Below are 21594 nucleotides of genomic sequence, written 5' to 3'. Positions count from 1 at the left end.
AATTTCTCACGAGGCTGTCAAACGCCGTTAGAAATGAGGATTGTATCTTAGGCTGTTTTGTGGGGTTTTGATTACTGCCGGTGTTCCGCTCTCTCTCGTTCCTTACTATAAGACCGTTTATTGTCACCTCACAGTTCACTGTACGGCTGAGTTTACCGTTACAGTGTACTGTAATGGTAAACTGTTCACGGCTGTGTCCATAACTGCTGTGCAGGGTTGAGTGTGGGCCATCAGAGTATTGTGCACGGTTGAGTGGGTCATCAGAATACTGTGCACAGTTGAATGTGGGTCATCAGAGTACTGTGCACGGTTGAGTGGGTCATCAGAATACTGTGCACAGTTGAATGTGGGTCATCAGAGTACTGTGCACGGTTGAGTGGGTCATCAGAATACTGTGCACAGTTGAATGTGGGTCATCAGAGTACTGTGCACGTAATTCACAGGCAAAAAGCAAAGTTATCGCTCAAAAAACAAATGAAAAATTGCTAAATTTTGAAAAATACTGTTTGGAAATCCGAAAAAATCTATAATATTGTTACATTATAATATATATTATAATATATAATATTTCGAAACAATCGAAAATAAAGCAAAACTATTTATAAAATGTTTGCAAATAAAGCAATACTACGAGAGGATGTTCGAAAATAATAAAGAAATAAACAAAATTATATTTTCTTTAATACTTTGTATTAAAGAAAGAGAATTAAAGAAAACAGAATACTAATACAATATTCGAAATTACTAAATACTAAGAGGATGTTTTAAAATCAAACAATTTACCTATAGTAAGTTCTCAAATGCAAGAAAATCCAAGAGGTATGCCGGAAAAATATTACAGGACACTGTTTTTCCTTCTAAACTCCAACGTCAACATTATATCATTGAGTTCCCAAGTGGGCATGTGAAGGCATAGACGACATTGGTCTCTTTCAAGGCGTTCTGGTGGTGTCTGGAGAGTTCTTCATGAGTAGGTTGACCGTTTTCTTGTTTTTGTAGTAAATTGTTAATTGAATCGTCTGATTTGTGTCTGTGGGGGATAACGTTCCAATTAATAATATCTTTCAGGAGTAATATATATATAAAATGTGAAATTTGAAACGTTCTCATCAGTAATGAGGGAAGCCTCATATTGTTCACAAGGGTAAACACTGAACCCCCCGAGCTGTGAGTGGCACACCTCACAGGGATGGTGGTGGTTGTGGTGAAAGTTGAAGACGGTGAGTGAAGGAAGGCTCTCCCTAAGGGTCTGAGCTCCATCTATAACACAGTGAAGGAAGGCTCTCCCTAAAGGTCTGAGCTCCATCTATAACACAGTGAAGGAAGGCTCTCCCTAAGGGTCTGAGCTCCATCTATAACACAGTGAAGGAAGGCTCTCCCTAAGGGTCTGAGCTCCATCTATAACACAGTGAAAGAAGGCTCTCCCTAAGGGTCTGAGCTCCATCTATAACACAGTGAAGGAAGGCTCTCGCTAAGGTTAAAATTTGAAAGCTTGTCTAGGGAGAAGAATTATTTTTATACTTCGGTCATATAGAGTGGGGAAGGTTTTTTGAAAAAAAAAATGGAACACAAGGATGGGAAGAATCGGTACAAAGCTGACCCTGGGGAGCAATAAGGCTTCTCGTTTATGGAAGGTCAGCAAAAATTGTACAAGTAAACAATGAATGAAAAAACTAAACTTGGTGTAATAATCAATAAAAAAAATTAGCTGTTTGGAAGAAAACGTTACCCAAAGAGTAGCTTAAAATATTGACCTGCATATGATTGGTCTGGGCCTGAGGCAAGTCCGGTCTCTCGATTTGCCACAGCGTCGCAAAAATGATGTACTAGAGTACCCGAATCTAACCTAACCGAGGACCCACGGAGAGACCGTGACAGCCCATCATTTATGTTACTCCTGTCAGTTACAGTACACCACATTTTGTCGTTTTCTCCCAGAATACGAGCGGTCAATCATTTTATATCAAGGTCCTCAATTACTGTTGAATGCAAGTCCTTCGATTTTGATTGTGAGGAGGAATTAGGCCATGAATGTGGCCTAATTCCTTCTTGAAATATGGATCAATTCCTTCATGTATATGGCCTAATTCCTACTTCCAATAAACATTTGACATTTGTATGGGTGAATATTTTGTTTACGAAAGCGCTAAAGCTTCACATCACACTAGAGACTCACACAAGCCAACACAACATTGTACATTAAAGCTGTGTGAGAGACAAAACATCTCAAGCACTGCTCAAGACACACATTTTGTGTCCTTAATATACTCTAATATATGATATATGGCTTGAGTACGAATGTGTACAATCTCATCAAACTGAACCTTCCTTTTATATGTAATCTACCGGTCCGTGATATCCCTCATTATCTCTACCCCACCATTCAAGTATCATACACATCCATCACCAAGAAAGGTACTAAGAATCTTGCTCATATCTGAACTACTGAGTAGAGTACAACTATAGTTGTACTCTAGCTTTCAACAATAGCAACAGCTGGAGAACAGCCAAGCCGAACAGCAGCCAGCAGCAGTCGAGTAGCAGCTAGCTGCTGCCAGCAGCAGCAGCAGGAGCAGCAGCAGCAGCAGCAGCAGCAGCAGGAGCAGCAGCAGCAGCAGCAGCTGAGGGAAAATCAGTAGCTAGGCTATCACCGGCCGGCCGTCGAGGAAGGTCGAGAATGGCGATACTGGCAAAGGTTTGACCATCAAGTAAGGAAGGTCAACAAGCCGTTTCTAAGGAATCCGTGAGTCACATATTATCGCGCGCGCGTGAGTGTATGCATGAGCGTCCGTGTGTGTATGTGTGCGCGCGCGTGTGTGTGTGTGTACTCAGGTGTGTTTGCAGGGGTTGAGCTTCGGCTCTTTGGTCCCACCTCTCAACTAAATGATTCCTTTCATAAATTTCTAAAGGCAGTGTGTGTGTGTGTGTGTGTGTGTGTGTGTGTGTGTGTGTGTGCGTGCGCGTGCGCGTGCGCGCGCGCGCGCGCGCGTGCACGCGATTAGATGCTCTCTCAGCGGAATGGTTATGTAAACATTCCATGCTTCACAGATACATTCATAAGCTTGTCATGGAGAGCTGAGAGCTGATGCTCTTTACAAATCTCACGTGTAACATGCGAAAGACAGCAACACCACAGGCGAGAGAGAGAGAGAGAGAAAGATTAAGACACAGAACAACAAACCACCACCAGTGTCCTCTACCGTATTCTCCACTAAGCTGTGGGTGTGTCCGGCACCACAACGAGGGAGAAGCCTGAAGGTAAAAGTGAGAGTAAGTAGCGCGGTTAAAACAACAGATAAATATAATTCCAAGAAACATGACTCTTTTTTGTTTTCCCAACAACCTTACCCCTCTTTAGTAGTTTCTTCCGGATAGCTAATGCGCTTATATATATATATATATATATATATATATATATATATATATATATATATATATATATATATATATATATATATATATATATATATATATTTATTTATTTATTTATTTTGGTAGCAGTGATTCTTGTAAACTTGTGTTGTTGAATATGACCGAAAGGATAAGATTAATGATTCTAAAACGAATCTAATCAATATTTTTTTTAAATTTTTTTTCGCTGTCGAGGGGAAGTTGAAAACTTACAAACCCACAATTTTAAACTTGCAGGGAGCCAATTGGAGAGTAGTTCGTGCCTGAGTGAGCAGGGAATGGGCCTTTAGGGTGGATAGTCTTCAGTGCTGACAGTGTGGAACTTGCATATTTTCTCTGCTATGGGGAAGTATAACGAATGAAAATTGTCTGTCAATTTTCACGAGATCAGTGCATGATGTTTTACATTACCGCAAGAAAAAAATAATTGGACTTAAATTTTTGTTTACTAATAATTAGCAAGACGGTCGCCACCGGCCAGTGTCAGTATATTGGTGGGAATCAGTATGTGGTTGTGGCTTGCTGTTCTCTATAGAATTCTAGTGACTATCCCCTCCAACCTAACCATATTGGGCACGAACCCTACAGGAATCCGTGTGCAAAGTTGGATTAGGCTAGCCCTAAACAACACCTCTCCTCCAACCTTAGACATACATTCAAATTTATATCAACATATGTTATCACTTTGTATCCATATGTTATCACTTTTTAATTTATTTGACTCTGGTTTCACCAGTTTACACTTCGATAATAAACATTGTTTCTCAGTTTCGTAACTAAAATGTTTTATTTGTTTTTCTCTGTGTTCGTTCCGCTATTTATCCAGCTTCGTGAGTGATGATAATCTGTGTCTGCTGGCAGTATTGATATCACTTAGAATAAAAAAGATACTTCACTTAGAATAAAAAAGATACTTCACTTAAAATGAAAAAGATACTTCACTTAGAATAAAAAAAGATACTCAAACAAGAACAGCAGACAATAAGACACGAACTAGGTTGACTGTTTATGTAAAGTTTGCGATGGTACACGATACAGTATACCTATAGTATACCATAGATATACCATATAATACATGGTATACCTTTAGTATTCCATATGTTTAAAGGAAACCAGTTGTACGCACGATATTACTTTAAATTATATCACCTGGTTGGTTGTTCCTTATATATATAATAGTGTAATAGTGTTGAATAACTCCCAGGTTATGGTGTTATAGTGATGAATAACTCAGGTTATGGTGTAATAGTGATGAATAACCCAGGTTGTGGTGTTATAGTGATGAATCACTCCCAGGTTATGGTGTAATAGTGTTGAATAACTCTCAGGTTATGGTGTAATAGTGTTGAATAACTCTCAGGTTATGATTGAATAGTGATGAATAACTCCCAGGTTATGGTGTAATAGTGATGAATAACTCCCAGGTTATGGTGTAATAGTGATGAATAACTCCCAGGTTATGGTGTAATAGTGTTGAATAACTCTCAGGTTATGGTGTAATAGTGATGAATCACTCCCAGGTTATGGTGTAATAGTGATGAATCACTCCCAGGTTATGGTGTAATAGTGTTGAATAACTCCCAGGTAATGGTTGAATAACCCCCCAGGTTATGGTGTAATAGTGATGAATAACTCTCAGGTTCAGCGCGTGACACGTGATGATAAAACCAACATTATAATACAAACACAACCCGATTTGTGAAGTGTTTTGCTTCGCTAGAGTGAAATTGTTTGTCTAAAGTTTTCAAGGCATTGTTGCTTTTCCAGCTATTGCTTATTTGTGTCTGTGTTGACCTGTTTAGTTGGTGGCTCTGGGGATCAATGTCCCAGCGGCCCGGTCTCTGATCAGGTCCCCAGGTCAATCAGGATGCAGCTACTTTAAATGTCTTCTTAAAGTCAATATTGCATGACCTCTGATTCATTGCAAATATTTAAGATTGTGACCTCTGATAATCTTAAATATTTTTAATGAATTCCGTTTACTCTTCTCTTTGAGAGATCTAATAAATTAAGGTCTTTTAAAACGATTTAGTAATGATATAATTATATACTGTGTAAAGGGTACCACCTCTGGTTGTGTTTGTAGGGACCCTCAACCTTGAAGAAGAGGATATGCAGCACTCGGATGAGTCTTGTCGGGTTTCCACGTGCACATGTCTTCTCTTACCACTGCATTATATATACAACTGTTTTATTTAAATTTTATTACAAAAAGAAGTTACAAACTTGGTTACATACAAGATACAAAGTTGTTTGTTATAGGTTGTAGAGTTCCTCCAGCTTCTCAGATGGTGGGCAGGAACCCTGAATGCAGTGTGCATTTCCTCTCTGTATCGCCACGCTGAGGCGCTGGAAAAGGAAGCTGGCAGCTTTAGGGTTTCTTGTTTCAAACAGCCTAGAACCCAGTTCCTTAAAAAAAAAACTGGTGGCACTCTTACCCCAGGCGCCGTATCTTGGAAGCAATGAGGATTAAACTGCAAATTCTTATCCAGTTCTCTGTACTTACGGGACTTGGTTGATTTCCTTTGAGTGGCAGCACCACCTAAATAAGCAAAACTAAAGTCAGTGTAGGTGTTATCCAGGTTTGATACACACATTCAACTGCTTGCCGATCTTCCAGGGGTTCACTGTGATCCCATCTGGGCGACCAATACGAACATCGGAGTTACGGGGCGTTAGGTAACAGGGCTCCCTCTCGGCTGGACATCCAGCTGTGGTGAGACTTCTCTTGATAACTTCACTGTGCCTTAAGTGACATCCTCCTGTGCTTTATCAGAGCAGGCCATGCTGGCCATACCTGTTAGACACCACCTCGCTGCAAATATATTTGGTGTGAATTAGGGGAAATAGGCAGAGGGCCACAGCAATTAGGAGGGCGTGTGGTGTGAGACGCGTGCCAGTTGAGAACATTGGGGTTGCTAATAGGAAGTCACCTGCATGTGGAGCTGCTATTGCTGTGAGGCGAGCAATGTCGTATTATGTTATCGCAGCATCTAGCCACCCTGCAGCCTAGGTCTACAATGGGGGCTATCCCATTCCTTGAAATTTAGCCATAAACAGAAATTATAATATTCAGATAATAAACTATACACTGCAAATTCGTCAGCGTCCTCAGCGTTCGTCGATTTCTAACATCAGCTAAAAATAATTTACCACATTTTTGTGTTCGTGTTCTGACATTGAAGTCGTCCAGGGCATTCAGGAAACTGCGTCTTCTCTCTGGTGAGCGACCATGACGCTGCTCGTAAACCTTCCTTCCCTGCCTGTGGGTCTGCCGTGCAGGCTGCTGTTGCACAATATACATGAAAATAACATGATGCTTAAACCCATTAGATATTTTAAGCATCAACCTCGCTATTGACTTTGAGATACTTTCATCAAGCCTAGTGTTGCTCTTCAACCCCATGACTAAAGAGATGCATTTCTGTTTTATACAAATGTTTATGTTTATAAAGCAGTTAGGAAAAAACACATTCCCGCTTCTCTGTGGTAATTGTTTCATACTTGGGGTGTCCCAGTGATAGCCTCGTATTATGGAATATTTGAGGCTAAGTTGCTCAAGGTCAAATATTCCATAATACGACGCTAAGTTGCTCAAGGTCAAATATTCCATAATACGACGCTAAGTTGCTCAAGGTCGTTGTATTCGTAAAGCGTATCCGAGTTGCATGGAAGCCAGGTAAACTTCTTATTATACAAGTTTTCCCATAAAAAGACTGCTTCATGTTTCGTTGGGTTGTTTAGTTGTTTTCGGACAAGTGTTCGTGTAATATATCATATTGACTTGAACCCTACAGCACTTGTGTGCGATTATGGAACACTGAGTTCCATTTCCATATTAGTCACTGTTACCAAAAATTTTGAAATGAATATACCTACTATATACCTTTAAGCGTAGGTAAGGGTATTAACCTACGCTTAAAGCAATCCTGCGATCCTACGTCCACCCAATTGCCTGCTAATATTTAAGCAAGTTACTTAGAGGACACTAATATGCTTAGAATATAATTCTAGGAACTACGTGTCATTTTCCTATGTAAACTGTTACCGGAGGTCAGTCGAAACCGTTACATAATGTTGTCTCACAGTAATAGAATTTAACACAGTACAGTTTAGTATAACAAATAAAATAAAAGTCGTCATGTTTCCCAGGACGTGGCCACTTTGACTCGAGTTCTCTAAGTGAACAGTTATTTCCGAATTATCAATCGTTTTGTCATTCTTTTGCCGACGCAGCCTAATACTTGGTTAGCCAGTCACTATGAACCCATACTGTGACTGGCAGTGAAAATCATACTATGACTGGTAGTGGAACCCATACTGTGACTAGCAGTGGAACTCATAGTGTGCACGGTAGTTAAAAAGACCACAAAGCCACATAATGGGTTCAGGAACTGAACCCCAAACCCCCTATACCCATCCTATTGGTAAGTGGCAGAAATGTTTCGCCGTCACATAATGGGTTTAAGAACTGAAGCAATGTTCTAGGTGGGCAGACCAAATAAAGACATCCACAAACACAACGTAATCGAGTACAAGAGAGACAAAGAGGCGTGGCAATATCTGAGGCCGTCATGAAGAAGTGATAATTCCATCCATGATAATTATGATGTGTACGAAGGTCCCTCGAGAAAATAATGCACAAAACCAATATTGTTTATTGAACAGACATGATTAACATGTATATATATTTCTAATCAGTTATGCCAATTGCTATTTGTCGTAAAGTCATATTATATGATGATAATATATGATGGGGTATGAGATATATCCTTATAAAGTGTGTAATGCTGCAGGTGAAGCACATCTCGACTGCGTTTGTCACACCCTCTTCATCCTCACAGTAATATCTTTAGAGGTCTGTAGAGATGATATCTGAAGGTTAATATGGCCTGGGAGGGGGCGGTGGTGGGGTTATATGATACACTTTCCCACGCTGCCTCGCCACCACCACCTGGCCGTCATCAAGGCAGCCTGGCCGCCACCGTGTGAGGAAGGAGCACCACACGTCCGCCCTACACAGCACCACCTGGCCGCCACCGTGTCAGGAAGGAGCACCACACGTCCGCCCTACACACCACCACCTGGCCCCCCACCGTGTCAGGAAGGAGCACCACACGTCCGCCCTACACACCACCACCTGGCCCCCCACCGTGTCAGGAAGGAGCACCACCTGGCCGCCCTACACATCACCACCTGGCCGCCACCGCGTGAGGAAGGAGCACCACACATCCGCCCTATACAGCACCACCTGGCCGTCATCAAGGCAGCCTGGCCGCCACTGCGTGAGGAAGGAGCACCACACGTCCGCCCTACATATCTTCACACAACGATCATAGAGTAAAATAATGTCAAGACTATTACCAAATGTTCTCGGTGAGTGTTGACATCCACCGCGGATGGGGCGGGGTTTTATATACACGGATTTTGAAAGTGTTTGCTTGCTGAATTTTATAGAATTGTACTTTAAGTATATAAACGGATTTGGATTAAATTGTCAAACTGGAAGATCCAGTAGAATCTATAAAAATATTATTTGCACATTATAACATGGAGACAAGAACTGGCTGGGCTAATTAAGGGGAGACATATGTTCCTAACGTATAAAACCTCACCTTAAGGTTGCTATAATATATATGCTATAATATATATGCTACAATATATAGACGGACACTTGTGCTGTCTCGTCTTGAGTACTGCTCAGTATTCACTTCCCCCCTTTCAGAGCAAGAGAGCTTGCTGAAATAGAGGGAGTACAGAGAACATATACGGCATACATAGACGCGATAAAGCACTTAATTATTGGGGTCGTCTCAAAGCTCTTCAAATGTACTCACTAGAAAGGAGACGATAGAGATATCAAATAATATACACGTGGAAAATACTGGGGCGCCAGGTCCCAAATCTACACAGTAAAATAACAACACAACGGAGTGAATGATATATCGGAAAATCCAGAATAAAACCAGTGAAGAGCAGGGAGGTGCCATAAGCACAATCAGAGAACCCTGAATAAACATCAGAGGTCCACGGTTGTTCAACATCCTCCCAGCGAGTATAAGAAATATTGCCGGAACAACCGGGGACACTTCCAAGAGAAAACTAGGTAGTTTTCTTCAAGAAGTTCCGGGCTGTGGTGGGTATGTGAGCGCCTGCGGGTCGCTCCAAGCAAAGCTTGTTGGACCAATCTCTCACAAGTTTTGGGGAGTAGAAGAACTCTCAAAACCCCATCAAGCAGGTATATACATGTCCATGACATCAATCCAGGTTCCCTGTCAACCATCCCTTCATACACCTATGTATCCCCAACGGGACTCTTAGTACGATTTGGTACTATTCACCTTTTTTTCCGGAAAAAATTCAACTAATAAGTTTAAATATCCAAAGGCCTATTATGCATATTTATGTACTATACTGTATTAGGCCTTAGATAGTGCGTATTAGGCCTATTATTGTTATGGTAGGTAATAGGTTTTATTAGCAACTTAAATACAAAATCTTTTCGGTTTATCCAGATTTAATAGTACCAAATTCTACTTTTCTAATTGTCCATTACGTCTAAATATATACAATGGTCCACAGTTACAAGGAGTACAATCTAAGCAGGAAGATGGGTTACACTCTTTGCGAAGAGTTTATGCACACTTTCTCTTTCTTTTTGGCTGTCCAACAATCATAAAAAGATTATCAAGAGACCCTCAGTTCATATACCAATATATATATAATATTATTTTTTGATAAATGTGAATATATTCTTACAGTAAAGACTGCTTTATTCTTGTTCACTTTAAAAATAAATATTTCCATCGTTACCAAATAATATATATTACTCACATACTTCGTTTCTAATTACATTTCCAAACTAGTTGTTGCTCTACTATACATATGTTTTTTTGTCAAACTACACAATAAAATTACAAGAAAAAGTACGTTCTAACCGTAATATGTTCACTGGAAATCCAAAGTATATCTTTACATGTTCGCGAGTGTAACTTGATCATGGGAGAAGTAAGATTTTCTCGCGATAAATACTGTGTTGAGAAAGATAGAGAAGTCCAAGAACATCCTTGACACTACAGCAGCGAGCAGGTATATAAGGCGTCCGCTGCCTCCCACCAAGTACTTCCACTCCTGCTAAGGTAGGTGTTGGACAGAAGCTGCGAGCAGCGGCCTCCTCATTCCTCAGTGTTTTGAACGTTAGAATTCTCTCTCAGGAGACGCCGTTCTCTTACTGGTTCATCCTATGGTGATATATTGTTGTGTTCACAACACGTCTCTCCCGTGTGACACTGTACTTGTGATGAGCTGGGTTTTGATCAACATTTCCATTATACTGTACAGACAGAACACCTCCATCGTGTCCAGTACGCCAGTATAATTTTATATACCAATATATATATATATATAATAATATTTATACTGTATTATATTTTATACACGGTTATCCTAGGTGTATAATCATCAGTATATTCACCTTTTGTCAAACAGGCCAACATGTTTAGCTCATGGCAAGCAACATAAAATAGTGACATTTAGGCGACGATAGTGATAACGATGGGGGGTAATGCACCAAAATATTATGGTGCTCAAAATGGTGCTTAGCTTGAAAATGTTGTTGACACGAGTTACTAAAGCAGTAATGTATAATATGAAATAGCGCTGTTAATGTAGTAACAAAGTATCAGCACTCATAATGTCTTTCCTTTCAGCAATTTTTGGTAAGTGTTAAACCAGTCATTTGATAGAATTTCCCTGTCATCATACCTAGTGGCTTCGACGAGAACAGAAGCCCCAGGCTTGTACAAGGTCCCTATACATTTTCCCTGGGGATGTACAGGCTTTACCAATAATAATTCCCTCTCCAGATGAAGGTCGTGGTGTTGCTCAGTGTGGTGGTGGCGGTGAGCAGTGAGCTTCCCCCAACACCCTTCAACCGCTTTCCCTCTCAATCATTCCACCGCCGTCCCTCTCAATCATTCCACCGCCGTCCCTCTCAGTCATTCCAAAGGCCATCCTTCGGTGGCGGCTTCCCATCTCCACCCAGACCAGCTCCTCGGCCTATTCCATCTAACGTCCCGGTGAGTCTCATTCACATTCTATTTTACATTATATTCGATGAACAGTATTCCCTACATAAACAGCACTGTGTTAAACTATTAACATATGTAGATTAGATGCGAATATTTTTAAAATTTTCACTATTTCCACACAACTTGTCGGTATTTTTCATGGAATTTTACATACAATTGAATGCAAATTAAAATCAAATGATAACTATGACCCTAAAATACAACATTTGCACCTGTAGGTTGACGAGACCTCGGGCCGCAGTCAGTACTACTTCTCTTGGAGACACGACAATGGAAGGAAGTACACTGGCGATCAAGCCCATAGTGTGTGCACAAGACTGGGCGGCGGGTGGCAGCCTATTGGCATCAGTTCCAGGGAAGAGATCGAATTAGTCATTAGAGCAGTCGGCAGAGGTTAGCTATTCCAATGTCTTTTCCTTAATTTAGATATATATTATGTTTTACCTGTAAATCACCTTGTATTTCGTATTGTGGAAGACTACGTTGATACGAGTCAAAGTATTAAGTGCTTAGCTCAGTTGACGACCAAGCCAGTGAATACCTGTCCTTCATCTGTCACCATTTTTTAAGAACAAACTGGAAACTTACGCTTGTTATCGTAATAGGGATTTTACTTCAATTTTTTAACTTGAATAAGAGTTCTTCAGTTTTCATTGTTGTGCCCGACATTAGGGGTTTAGTTCTAATACCTTCACAAGAACGTAATGATCACGGCTTACAAGAACTTTGCAAGCATGTGAACCTTTGTTGTGGCTGCGTCTCCCATTCTCGAAGTGCTGTTTTTTCTATTTTTTACGTTTCTTTATCTCTGAAAATGCTGAAATTAATATATTCATATTTACTCATGAAACTATATCTTGGCTTCGTTTTAACTATATTTTATGTTTACCAGACAACGTGGAGTACATCTGGACTGGTGGTGTGAGGTCGGGCAGAGGATTTGTATGGCTGAATGGCGAGCCTTTCACTGTTGATGACTGGTCACACACAGGAGGGTAAGTCTTATTATACTCACACGTGAACACAAGCATGGATATGTGCAAAGAAATATTATAGAAAATGACCATTTAGGTGCGAAAAAAAATCTACAGTCAATTCAGGCACACAAATTATATTCATGAGAGAATATTACACAAACACACATGTACTTATTGCGTATGTATTATATCCTATTGTTACAGATTCCGCATACCTCAGCCCGATAACAGAGAGGATGGGATTGAGAACTGTCTATCCGTCCTGAACAACTTCTACGGTGATGGCATCAAGTGGCACGACGTGGCCTGTCACCACCTGAAGCCCGTCATCTGCGAGAAGCACATATAACTGTCTCTCCTCTCACACACTCCAACATGCCCGTCATCGGAGATCGTGTGGGAGTGTGACTTCCTCCCTTGTTACAGTCACTGCAGGAAGATCAATGTCTGAGAATATAAAGTACGTCGTCTACAGAAACAAAACACCGCTATGCACATGAATATTTTCTTCTCTGGCTTTCAAATAATTTTAAATATTTATTTATTGTGAATATAAATTTCAGTTTTCATAAGAGTTACATAGGCAATAAAATATTAGCAGTCTGTTATGTTTACATTATTGCTCCTTTGTTCCGTTGTTACGATGTCTGCGATTTACATTTATGCATTTACGTTTCCACTTGTTACATCTTTCCTCAATCTTGGAGGCTTATTTTGCACTTCTTAAACAGTTTACATGTCCCCATTCCTCCATACTCATCCCTGATCTTCCCAGTCAGTCGCGATCACGTGTCCCAACCTGCCACTGGAACACTAACCTGTCAGTGGGACACTTATCTGTGCGTATCACTAACCTGTAGTGATACGCACTGATAGTGGCACACAGTGTCGCGTGCTACAAAGAGACACATGTTATACATACTGAAGAGAGAGCGAGCAATAAGCGAGTTATTGTCGAATAGGTCATCGACTATCGTCTATAACAATAACCAGGTAACTAAGCACTGGACACGAATCTACCTTCATTCCGTTTAAGCGGAATTAGTTTATGCTGTAACTAGTTCGCCTGTATCGAGTTACAAAATTGCTGTCACATAAAGGCTTCAGTCGCCTTCCTGCTACTGTGCTTGATAAAGTCAAACTAGTTAATTATTGTTTAGCTGGGAGCAGCTTTACTGTTCCCAGCTAAACAATAATTAACTAACATACAATAACAGCTCACCTCATTTTCACCAATTGTCCCCTTATTAGGGGTCACGTAACAGTGTTGAGATGCAAACTGTAGGGAGTTCCATCGAAGTTAACAACCGCATGTTACAGTAACGTTTTACCTTTACAGCTTCTTGCGAACTTTATTTTCCCCTACAACATTAGGTACATGCTGTCGCTTCTCACACCAGTTAGGATATCGTATCATCCCAGGTGGGTTAGTCTACGTAAAAGCAGAGATTTCTATATTTCACTTTTCTGACACCTTTTTTTTTCTCGGGGCAAAGTTCTGGTTACCCGCCAATTTACTGTTATTCTTTTACAGTTTTCTTGTTTATGTGATCTTGCTAAAAGTGTCACAAATATTAACTCTAAAAGTCACAGGTTTCAGTTAAAGTTTATTACTAATATGCCTGCATCAGCACTAACATTCTCTCAGAGTGATGCCTTTTATCTTTAGACATCAACATAACATTTTTAAAACTTATTTTTAGCGAGAATAATGTGTTAATGGAAGCTCCATGTTTAATTTGAAGGGATGCCATGTTTAACTTTAAACTTATACAGATTGTATATGTTGAAATGGGTCTTTGATAAATTCTAAACTAACATGTTTTGAAATCCAAATTCGCATATTCCCGTTGTTCAATTACGGGAAGTTCTCGCAAAATTCGCAGATCTATTGCATTATCATACCCACGATTTTCTTTTGCTAATCCAAACCCAATATCCACCAGAGCCTTGTACAGTTTGCAGTTTTTTTATTATTATTATTATTATATTCTACCACAGACGTGGCCAAACATTACAATGCTAACCAACATATATATATTTCCTTCTGTCCTCCATGGACAGGGTGAGAGATTTGTCAAACTTACAGTTCAGAAATTTATTGAACAACCACAGAAGGTGATCGTAGTGCTTTTAAAATGTTAGGCTAAGCTACATACGTATATACATAGATACACAGATTTATGAATGGATTAATGTGAATTTATAATGGTGAAATGTAATTCTGATCAGCTACCACATATACTTTATACACATACACACACACATACATACACATACACACACACATACATACACATACACACACATACATGCACATATATTTGTCTCTTTTACTCTGACAGGGTGAGATAGTTGACAAAGAAACTAGTGTCCAATTAAGAACCTAACCACTGAAGGTGATTAAGATGCTTTTACAAGCTCAGGTTATATAGTTACGTTACATGGTTAATCTAGGGTACAAGTCCAATATATCATCAAGTGTTCCAGTACTCATATAGTAGTTAGAGTTCAGCATACCTCAGCCCAGGAGGGCGAAAGTCAGGCAATATGGAACATTCTACAATATAATGTTCAAGTGAGTGCATGTTTTCTCTTTCACAAAGTTGACACATTGTGTACTCGACATTTGGGTTTTGAGAGAGCTGCCAGATACGTCTATATCCCAGGCGTATTCTGGCAACTATGACATCACATTGCGGAGTTCTTGCTTTATTAGTTCCATATGTGAATGTCTCCTCACGATATCTATCATAATATTTAATTGTTACAACTTTCTGGTCTTTGTGAATTTGTTAGGTCAGTGAGATCTTCATTAGGTATTTGTTTAAGTATTCTCTTTGTCACTGCTAGTGAAACACCCATATCAATTTCTACTACTGGTTTTCTACTGGCTGTCTTTGCAAGCATATTAACAGTGTCATGCCTTGAGATGCCAACATGTAATGGTATCCATAGGAATTTAATTTCAAATCTGCTTTCTTTAGCAGCTAAAACATCCATTCGAATATCACTGACTATTTGCTGGGTGTCACTACTATGTGCGTTCAGTGCCAGGAGTGCATTCTGCGAGTCACAATATACAAGTTTACTGTCCTTGTCTTTTATAAATTCAGTGGCAAGGTAGATGCCTGCAAGTTCGGTTTGAGTTGTACTTCATTAATCATTGACGTGCTTCATTGCTGTATGTACGAGACAGTTTGCAGTGTTAGGAACTCTTACAGGTGAATCTCAGTAAAAATAAAAAATACATATATTGGAGATGTTAACTTTTAGATTTGCACTTTATTAAAGCAATCTACGCAAGTCTTTATAATGTTAAGCAATAAATGCTTTCATTAAAAAGCCATCCTGCGAATTTCTGTAATTGTACACATTTGAGGAGAACATTCTTCACCCAAACGTCGCAAGTTTATTGTGTCAATTCAACACCACATTATCATGCTCACGCAAGTTCAAGCACGCTTATTGAGACAATATAATATATATATGAAAGGGATCGAGTAGCTTAGGCTATTTCTCCCCTCCTCTCCACGCTCACACATGTACAATTAAGGAACCGATTCTATAAACGCACAATTTACTGAAGGAAAAATCAGCTTTTACAATGATTGTGTTATTATGTGCGGCACCAACGAAGTTCACAACTTTTCTGAGATTGATACGGCACTGTCAATTCGTTAAAAAAGAACACACAAATCAATTACATATCTTTCTCATACTTGCATCCGAGATATTTCTGAAAATTACCCCTCCCAAAGTCTAATAATGGGACTCATATATGCGTATTTTATATTTTGGTTAAAGTAGGCAACTTTTAAATAACTTGATATTAAGGCATTTTTAAAAAATGCACAATGCAGGCCCCGAGGTCTGATAATGCGACACGCTCGCAAGTTCTGTAGGCTAAATTCTCTCACAAACGAATTGAAATCTCAGCACCAAATAAACACCTAAATTCTGTTTACATGAGTTGCGTGTACAATAATTTTCAGTCTTTAGAATCTTCGCACCTTAGTATTCGAGCCTAACAGGCCAGTGATCGGGTAATATAAGGTGTGTTATATTAATTACGTGTTCTGTCTTCTTGCTTCTGTGTTGGTTCGGGGTCTTGAAGTGGGTAGAATGTAATTGTGTGTTAATTGGCTGTGGATTGCTGGTTTTGACTTTTTAATGTGTAGGGTCTCGATGATGTCGAGTCTCTTGTTGTCGATGTATCTATCAATGATTTCCGTGTTGCTTGTTAAGATTTCTCTGGTGATAATCTGGTTGAGTGAGAATACATGCTCCTTGTAGCCCTGTTGTTTGTGCATTGTTAATCGCCTAGAGAGAGTCGTTGTTGTCTTGCCTATATACTGAGATCTTTGGGGCTGACAGTTCCAAAGTGGGCATGTGAAGGCATAGACGACGTTGGTCTCTTTTAAGGCATTCTGTTAGGTGTCTGGAGAGTTCTTCACGAGTAGGTTGGTCGTCGTCTTGCTTTTGTAGTAAATTTATCTTCTTATTTGTGTCTGTGGGGGATAACGTTCCTATTAATAATATCTTTCAGGAGTATATATATATATATATATATATATATATATATATATATATATATATATATATATATATATAATATATATATATATAATATTTATATAAAATAACCTCCAAAAAATTAAATCGTCTCCGCTGCTCTTTGGTGAGATGATGTAATTATGTTGAATATATTTTTTTCTTCACCTTCAGGAAGGGTTATGCACACTTTCCTTATACCTGTGCAAGACTTTAAGGAAAAGTATCCAGAAAAGCCATGTTCCTAGTTCTGAATAAATGTTCATATTGACTGCGTAAAGACTTTATATTATGAAGAATAAAGACGTTCATCATTAGCAAATCGTATGAAACACCCACTACTTTATTTTCATAATTACAGTTTCAGACAAATTGTTTCTGTAATATACACAAATGTTCTTGTCAAACTGCACTAGAAAATTACTAGGTAAAACAAATTGTAATCGTAAAAATGTAAAAGAAAAGAATGTTTAATTCTTAAACGTTCGTGCATGTGTCTTGATCATGGAAGAAGCAAGATTTTCTCGTTATACTTTGTTGAGGGAGAGGGAGGCGTCCAGGAACATCCTTGACTCTACAGCAGCGAGCTGGTATATAAGGCGTCCGCTGCCTCCCACCAAGTACTTCCACTCCTGCTAAGGTAGGTGTTGGACAGAAGCTGCGAGCAGCGGCCTCCTCGCTCCTCAGTGTTTTGAACGTTATATCGTTAATGTTGTTGACGAAATTATTAAAACAATAATATATGCTATTAAATATCCTATCATTCCTAGTGGACCTCGAAAGGAACAGGAAGCCGCAGGCTTGTTAGGGGTGCAAAAATTGTTCTTGAGGATTTACAGGCGTTACCAATTATATTTTCTACTCCAGATGAAGATCGTATTGGTGCTCAGTTTAGTGGCGGCGGTGAGCAGTGAGCTTCCCCCAACACCCTTCAACCAATTTTCCAATCGACCAGTCCACCGCCGTCCCCCACATTCATTCCAACGCCGTCCCGTTCAATCATTCCAAAGGCCATCCTTTGGTGGCGGCTTCCCAACTCAACCAAGGTTCCCGTCTCCACCCAGACCTGCTCCTCAGCCATCTAATGTCCCGGTGAGTTTTACTGAAGTTAAATTTTCCATTATATTCATTTAACCCTATAGCCTATAGGCCTAGTACTGTTAAATTGTTTTAACATATAGACTAGATGTGATTTTTTTTTAAATATTTTCACACATGTATCAATATATTCCATCATGTCTAAAACAGGAATTGCCTTCATGCAATTGTAAACAGATAAAAAACACAGGATAACTATGATCCTTAAATGCAACATTTGCACCTGTAGGTTGACGAGACCTTGGACCGCAGTCAGTACTACTTCTCTTGGAGACACGACAATGGAAGGAAGTACACTGGCGATCAAGCCCATAGTGTGTGCACAAGACTGGGCGGCGGGTGGCAGCCTATTGGCATCAGTTCCAGGGAAGAGATCCAGTTAGTCATTAGAGCTATCGGCAGAGGTTAGTTATTCCAATATCTGTTCCCTAAATAGTTTAGATACTTATTATGTTATACATTAACTGTATAGTGGATGTCATGTTTGTTAGTCTATGTTGATGCAAATCAAAGGATTAACACTGCTTTGCTGGGTATACCACCAAGTCACTGAATAACTGTCTTTCAAGTATCACTATTTTCTTTTTGTCAGAAAAATCTGAAAAAACTTCCACTGGAAGTCCTAATTATCATTCTACTTGCACTTTTTAAACTTGAACAAGTAATTCAACAACTGTTTTGCCGAACAGTAAGGTTTTTAAATCTAATACTTCTACTGGCAGCCTAATGATTGCGGGATTTAGCAGCCCCAAACAACCATGTGAACTTTGCTGGTATTGGTGTTTTTTTCCATTTTGGAAATGCTGGATTTTTGTTTACCCCTGAAAATGATGTTAAGATTAATATATTCATATTTTCTCGTGAAACTTCATCCTATTTTACCTCTGATATAACTTTATTTTATGTTTACCAGACAACGTGGAGTACATCTGGACTGGTGGTGTGAGGTCGGGCAGAGGATTTGTATGGGTGAATGGCGAGCCTTTCACTGTTGATGACTGGTCACACACAGGAGGGTAAGTCTTATACTCATGTGAACACACACAATTGTACATTTGCAGACATATTAAAACTATATTGATGCAAAAGTATTATACCAATACGCATACACCTACTGTACATACTTTACAACATTGTGTTACGTTACAGACTTGGCCGACCTCAGCCTGACAACCGAGAGAATGGGAACGAGAACTGTCTGTCCGTCCTGAACAACATCTACGGTGATGGCATCAAGTGGCACGACGTGGCCTGTCACCACCCGAAGGCTGTCATCTGCGAGAAGCACATATAACTGTCTCTTCTCTCACACACTCCAACATGACCATCATGTGATATAATGTGGGAGTGTGACTTCCTCCCGTGTTACAGTCACTGCAGGAAGATCAATGTCTGAAAGCATGAAGTACATCGTCTTCAGAAACAAAACACCGCTGTGCACATATGTACTTAAATATTTTCTTCTTTGACCTTCAAATATTTTTAAATATGTATTTATTAATTATGAATATAAATTTCAGTTTTCATATTACTTTGGCAATAAAATATTAGTAGTCTGTTATGTTTACATTATTGTTCCTTTGTTCTGTTGTTATGACGTCGGCGTTTTCTCGCCTTGATCTAAATACCAATCTAGTATATCCAACGCCTGTAGAACCTTCGGCACTTTCAGTGTTTTATACAGTCACACGGCCTCTAAACACTTTTACTTTCCATTCCTACATTATCTCCAATGCCTCGAGTAACTTGAATGCAACAATCACTTCCAACTCGTATGATACAATTAGTACATTAAATAAAACCGTGAATGCACTATATTCATTAATATTAGTATCTTCAATAAGATATTTCCTAAAGTGACGAAAGTATCTCCAATATTGTGAAAGGATGGATTTCCCCCCATCTTCTGCAATTCGTAAAGGCCAGTTACGTAGGTCAAGCAGGGGTGCTGCTATAGGCTTATATATCTTAGCGATGTCAGGAGAGAGTCAGGATATCGGGCATCCAGCTGTTTCCTTCACCTCGAGGAGTTCACCAGAGCCGGGATTCACCAAGCATTTACGTGTCCATTTACAGGAATTTGCTACATCTTTCCTCAACCATGGAGGCTTATTTTGCACTTCTGAAACAGTTTACATGTCCCCCATACTCATTTATCTCTGATCTTCCCAGTCAGTCGCGATCACGTGTCCCAACCTGCCACTGGTTGTGATACGCACTGATAGTGACACACAGTGTCACGTGCTACAAAGAGACACATATTATACGCACTGGAGAGAGAGCGAGCAAGCGAGCAGTAAGCGAGTTATTGTCGAATAGGTCCTCGAATATCGTCTATAACAATAACCAGGTAAATAAGCATTGGACACAAATCTACCTCCTCCATTCCGTTTATGCGAAATTAGTTTATGCTGTAACTAGTTCGCCTGTATCGAGTTACAAAATTGTTGTCACATTAAGGCTTCAGTCGCCTTCCTGTTAATGTGTTTGATGAAGTCAAACTAGTTATTGTTTAGCTGGGAGCAGTAAAGCTGCTCCAAGCTAAACCATAATTAACTAATATACAATAACAGTTCACCTCTTTCTAACCAATTATCCCCTCATTAGGGGTCACGTAACAATGTTGAGATGCAAACTGTAGGGAGTTCCATCGAAGTTAACAACCGCATGTTACAGTAACGTTTTACCTTTACATCTTCTTGCGAACTTTATTTTCCCCTACAACATTAGGTACTTGCTGTCGTTTCTCACACCAGTTAGTATATCGTATCATCCCAGGTGGGTTAGTCTACGTAATAGCAGAGATTTCTATATTTCACTTTTCTGACGCCTTTTTTTTCTCGGGGCAAAGTTCTGGTTACCCGCCAATTTACTGTTATTTTTTACAGTTTTCTTGTTTATGTGATCTTGCTAAAAGTGTCACAAATATTAACTCTAAAAGTCACAGGTTTCAGTTAAAGTTTATTTCTAATATGCCTGCATCAACACACATTCTCTCAGAGTGATGCCTTTTATCTTTAGACATCAACATAACATTTTTAAAACTTATTTTTAGCGAGAATAATGTGTTAATGGAAGCTCCATGTTTAATTTGAAGGAATGCCATGTTTAGCTTTAAACTTATTCAGATAATAGATGTTGAAATGGGTCTTTGATAAATTCTAAACATGTTCTGAAATCCAGATTCGCATATCCCCGTTGTTCAATTACGGGAAGTTCTCGCAAAATTCGCAGATCTATTGCATTATCATACCCACGATTTTTTTCGCTAATCCAAACCCAATATCCGCCAGAGCCTTGTACAGTTTTCAGTTTTTTTTTTGTATTATTATTATTTTCTACCACAGACGTGGCCAAACATTACAATGCTAACTAGCATATTTATACATTTTCTTCTGTCCTCCATGAACAGGGTGAGAGATTTGTCAAACTTACAGTTCAGAGATTTATTGAACAACCACAGA

The 21594-nt window shown here is 39.4% G+C and overlaps 2 protein-coding genes across 3 annotated transcripts in view; both read left to right on the top strand.

Annotated features, from left to right (window-relative positions):
• Positions 1-13081, top strand: part of LOC123770698 (macrophage mannose receptor 1-like) — a 235825-nt gene extending 222744 nt beyond the window's left edge. For both annotated transcript variants that reach the window (XM_069305735.1, XM_045762801.2), the window contains 4 exons: positions 11277-11489; positions 11720-11894; positions 12394-12496; positions 12683-13081. In XM_069305735.1, coding sequence (XP_069161836.1) covers positions 11277-11489; positions 11720-11894; positions 12394-12496; positions 12683-12827 — 636 coding nt within the window. In that variant the 3' untranslated portion in view covers positions 12828-13081. The remainder of the gene's footprint in view (positions 1-11276; positions 11490-11719; positions 11895-12393; positions 12497-12682) is intronic.
• A 293-nt stretch (positions 13082-13374) lies between these two features.
• Positions 13375-19689, top strand: LOC138353081 (macrophage mannose receptor 1-like). Its single transcript, XM_069305733.1, has 5 exons — positions 13375-13471; positions 17900-18124; positions 18360-18534; positions 19044-19146; positions 19280-19689. Exons 1-5 carry the CDS (start codon positions 13388-13390, stop codon positions 19422-19424), a joined length of 732 nt encoding a protein of 243 aa, XP_069161834.1. The 5' UTR covers positions 13375-13387; the 3' UTR covers positions 19425-19689.
• The last annotated feature ends 1905 nt before the right edge of the window (positions 19690-21594 follow it).

This window comes from Procambarus clarkii, chromosome 56 (assembly GCF_040958095.1).
Source record: "Procambarus clarkii isolate CNS0578487 chromosome 56, FALCON_Pclarkii_2.0, whole genome shotgun sequence".
Lineage (NCBI taxonomy): Eukaryota > Metazoa > Arthropoda > Malacostraca > Decapoda > Cambaridae > Procambarus > Procambarus clarkii.
Note: the sequence above shows the minus strand (reverse complement) of the source record. Positions and strands in the feature narration are given on the sequence as shown.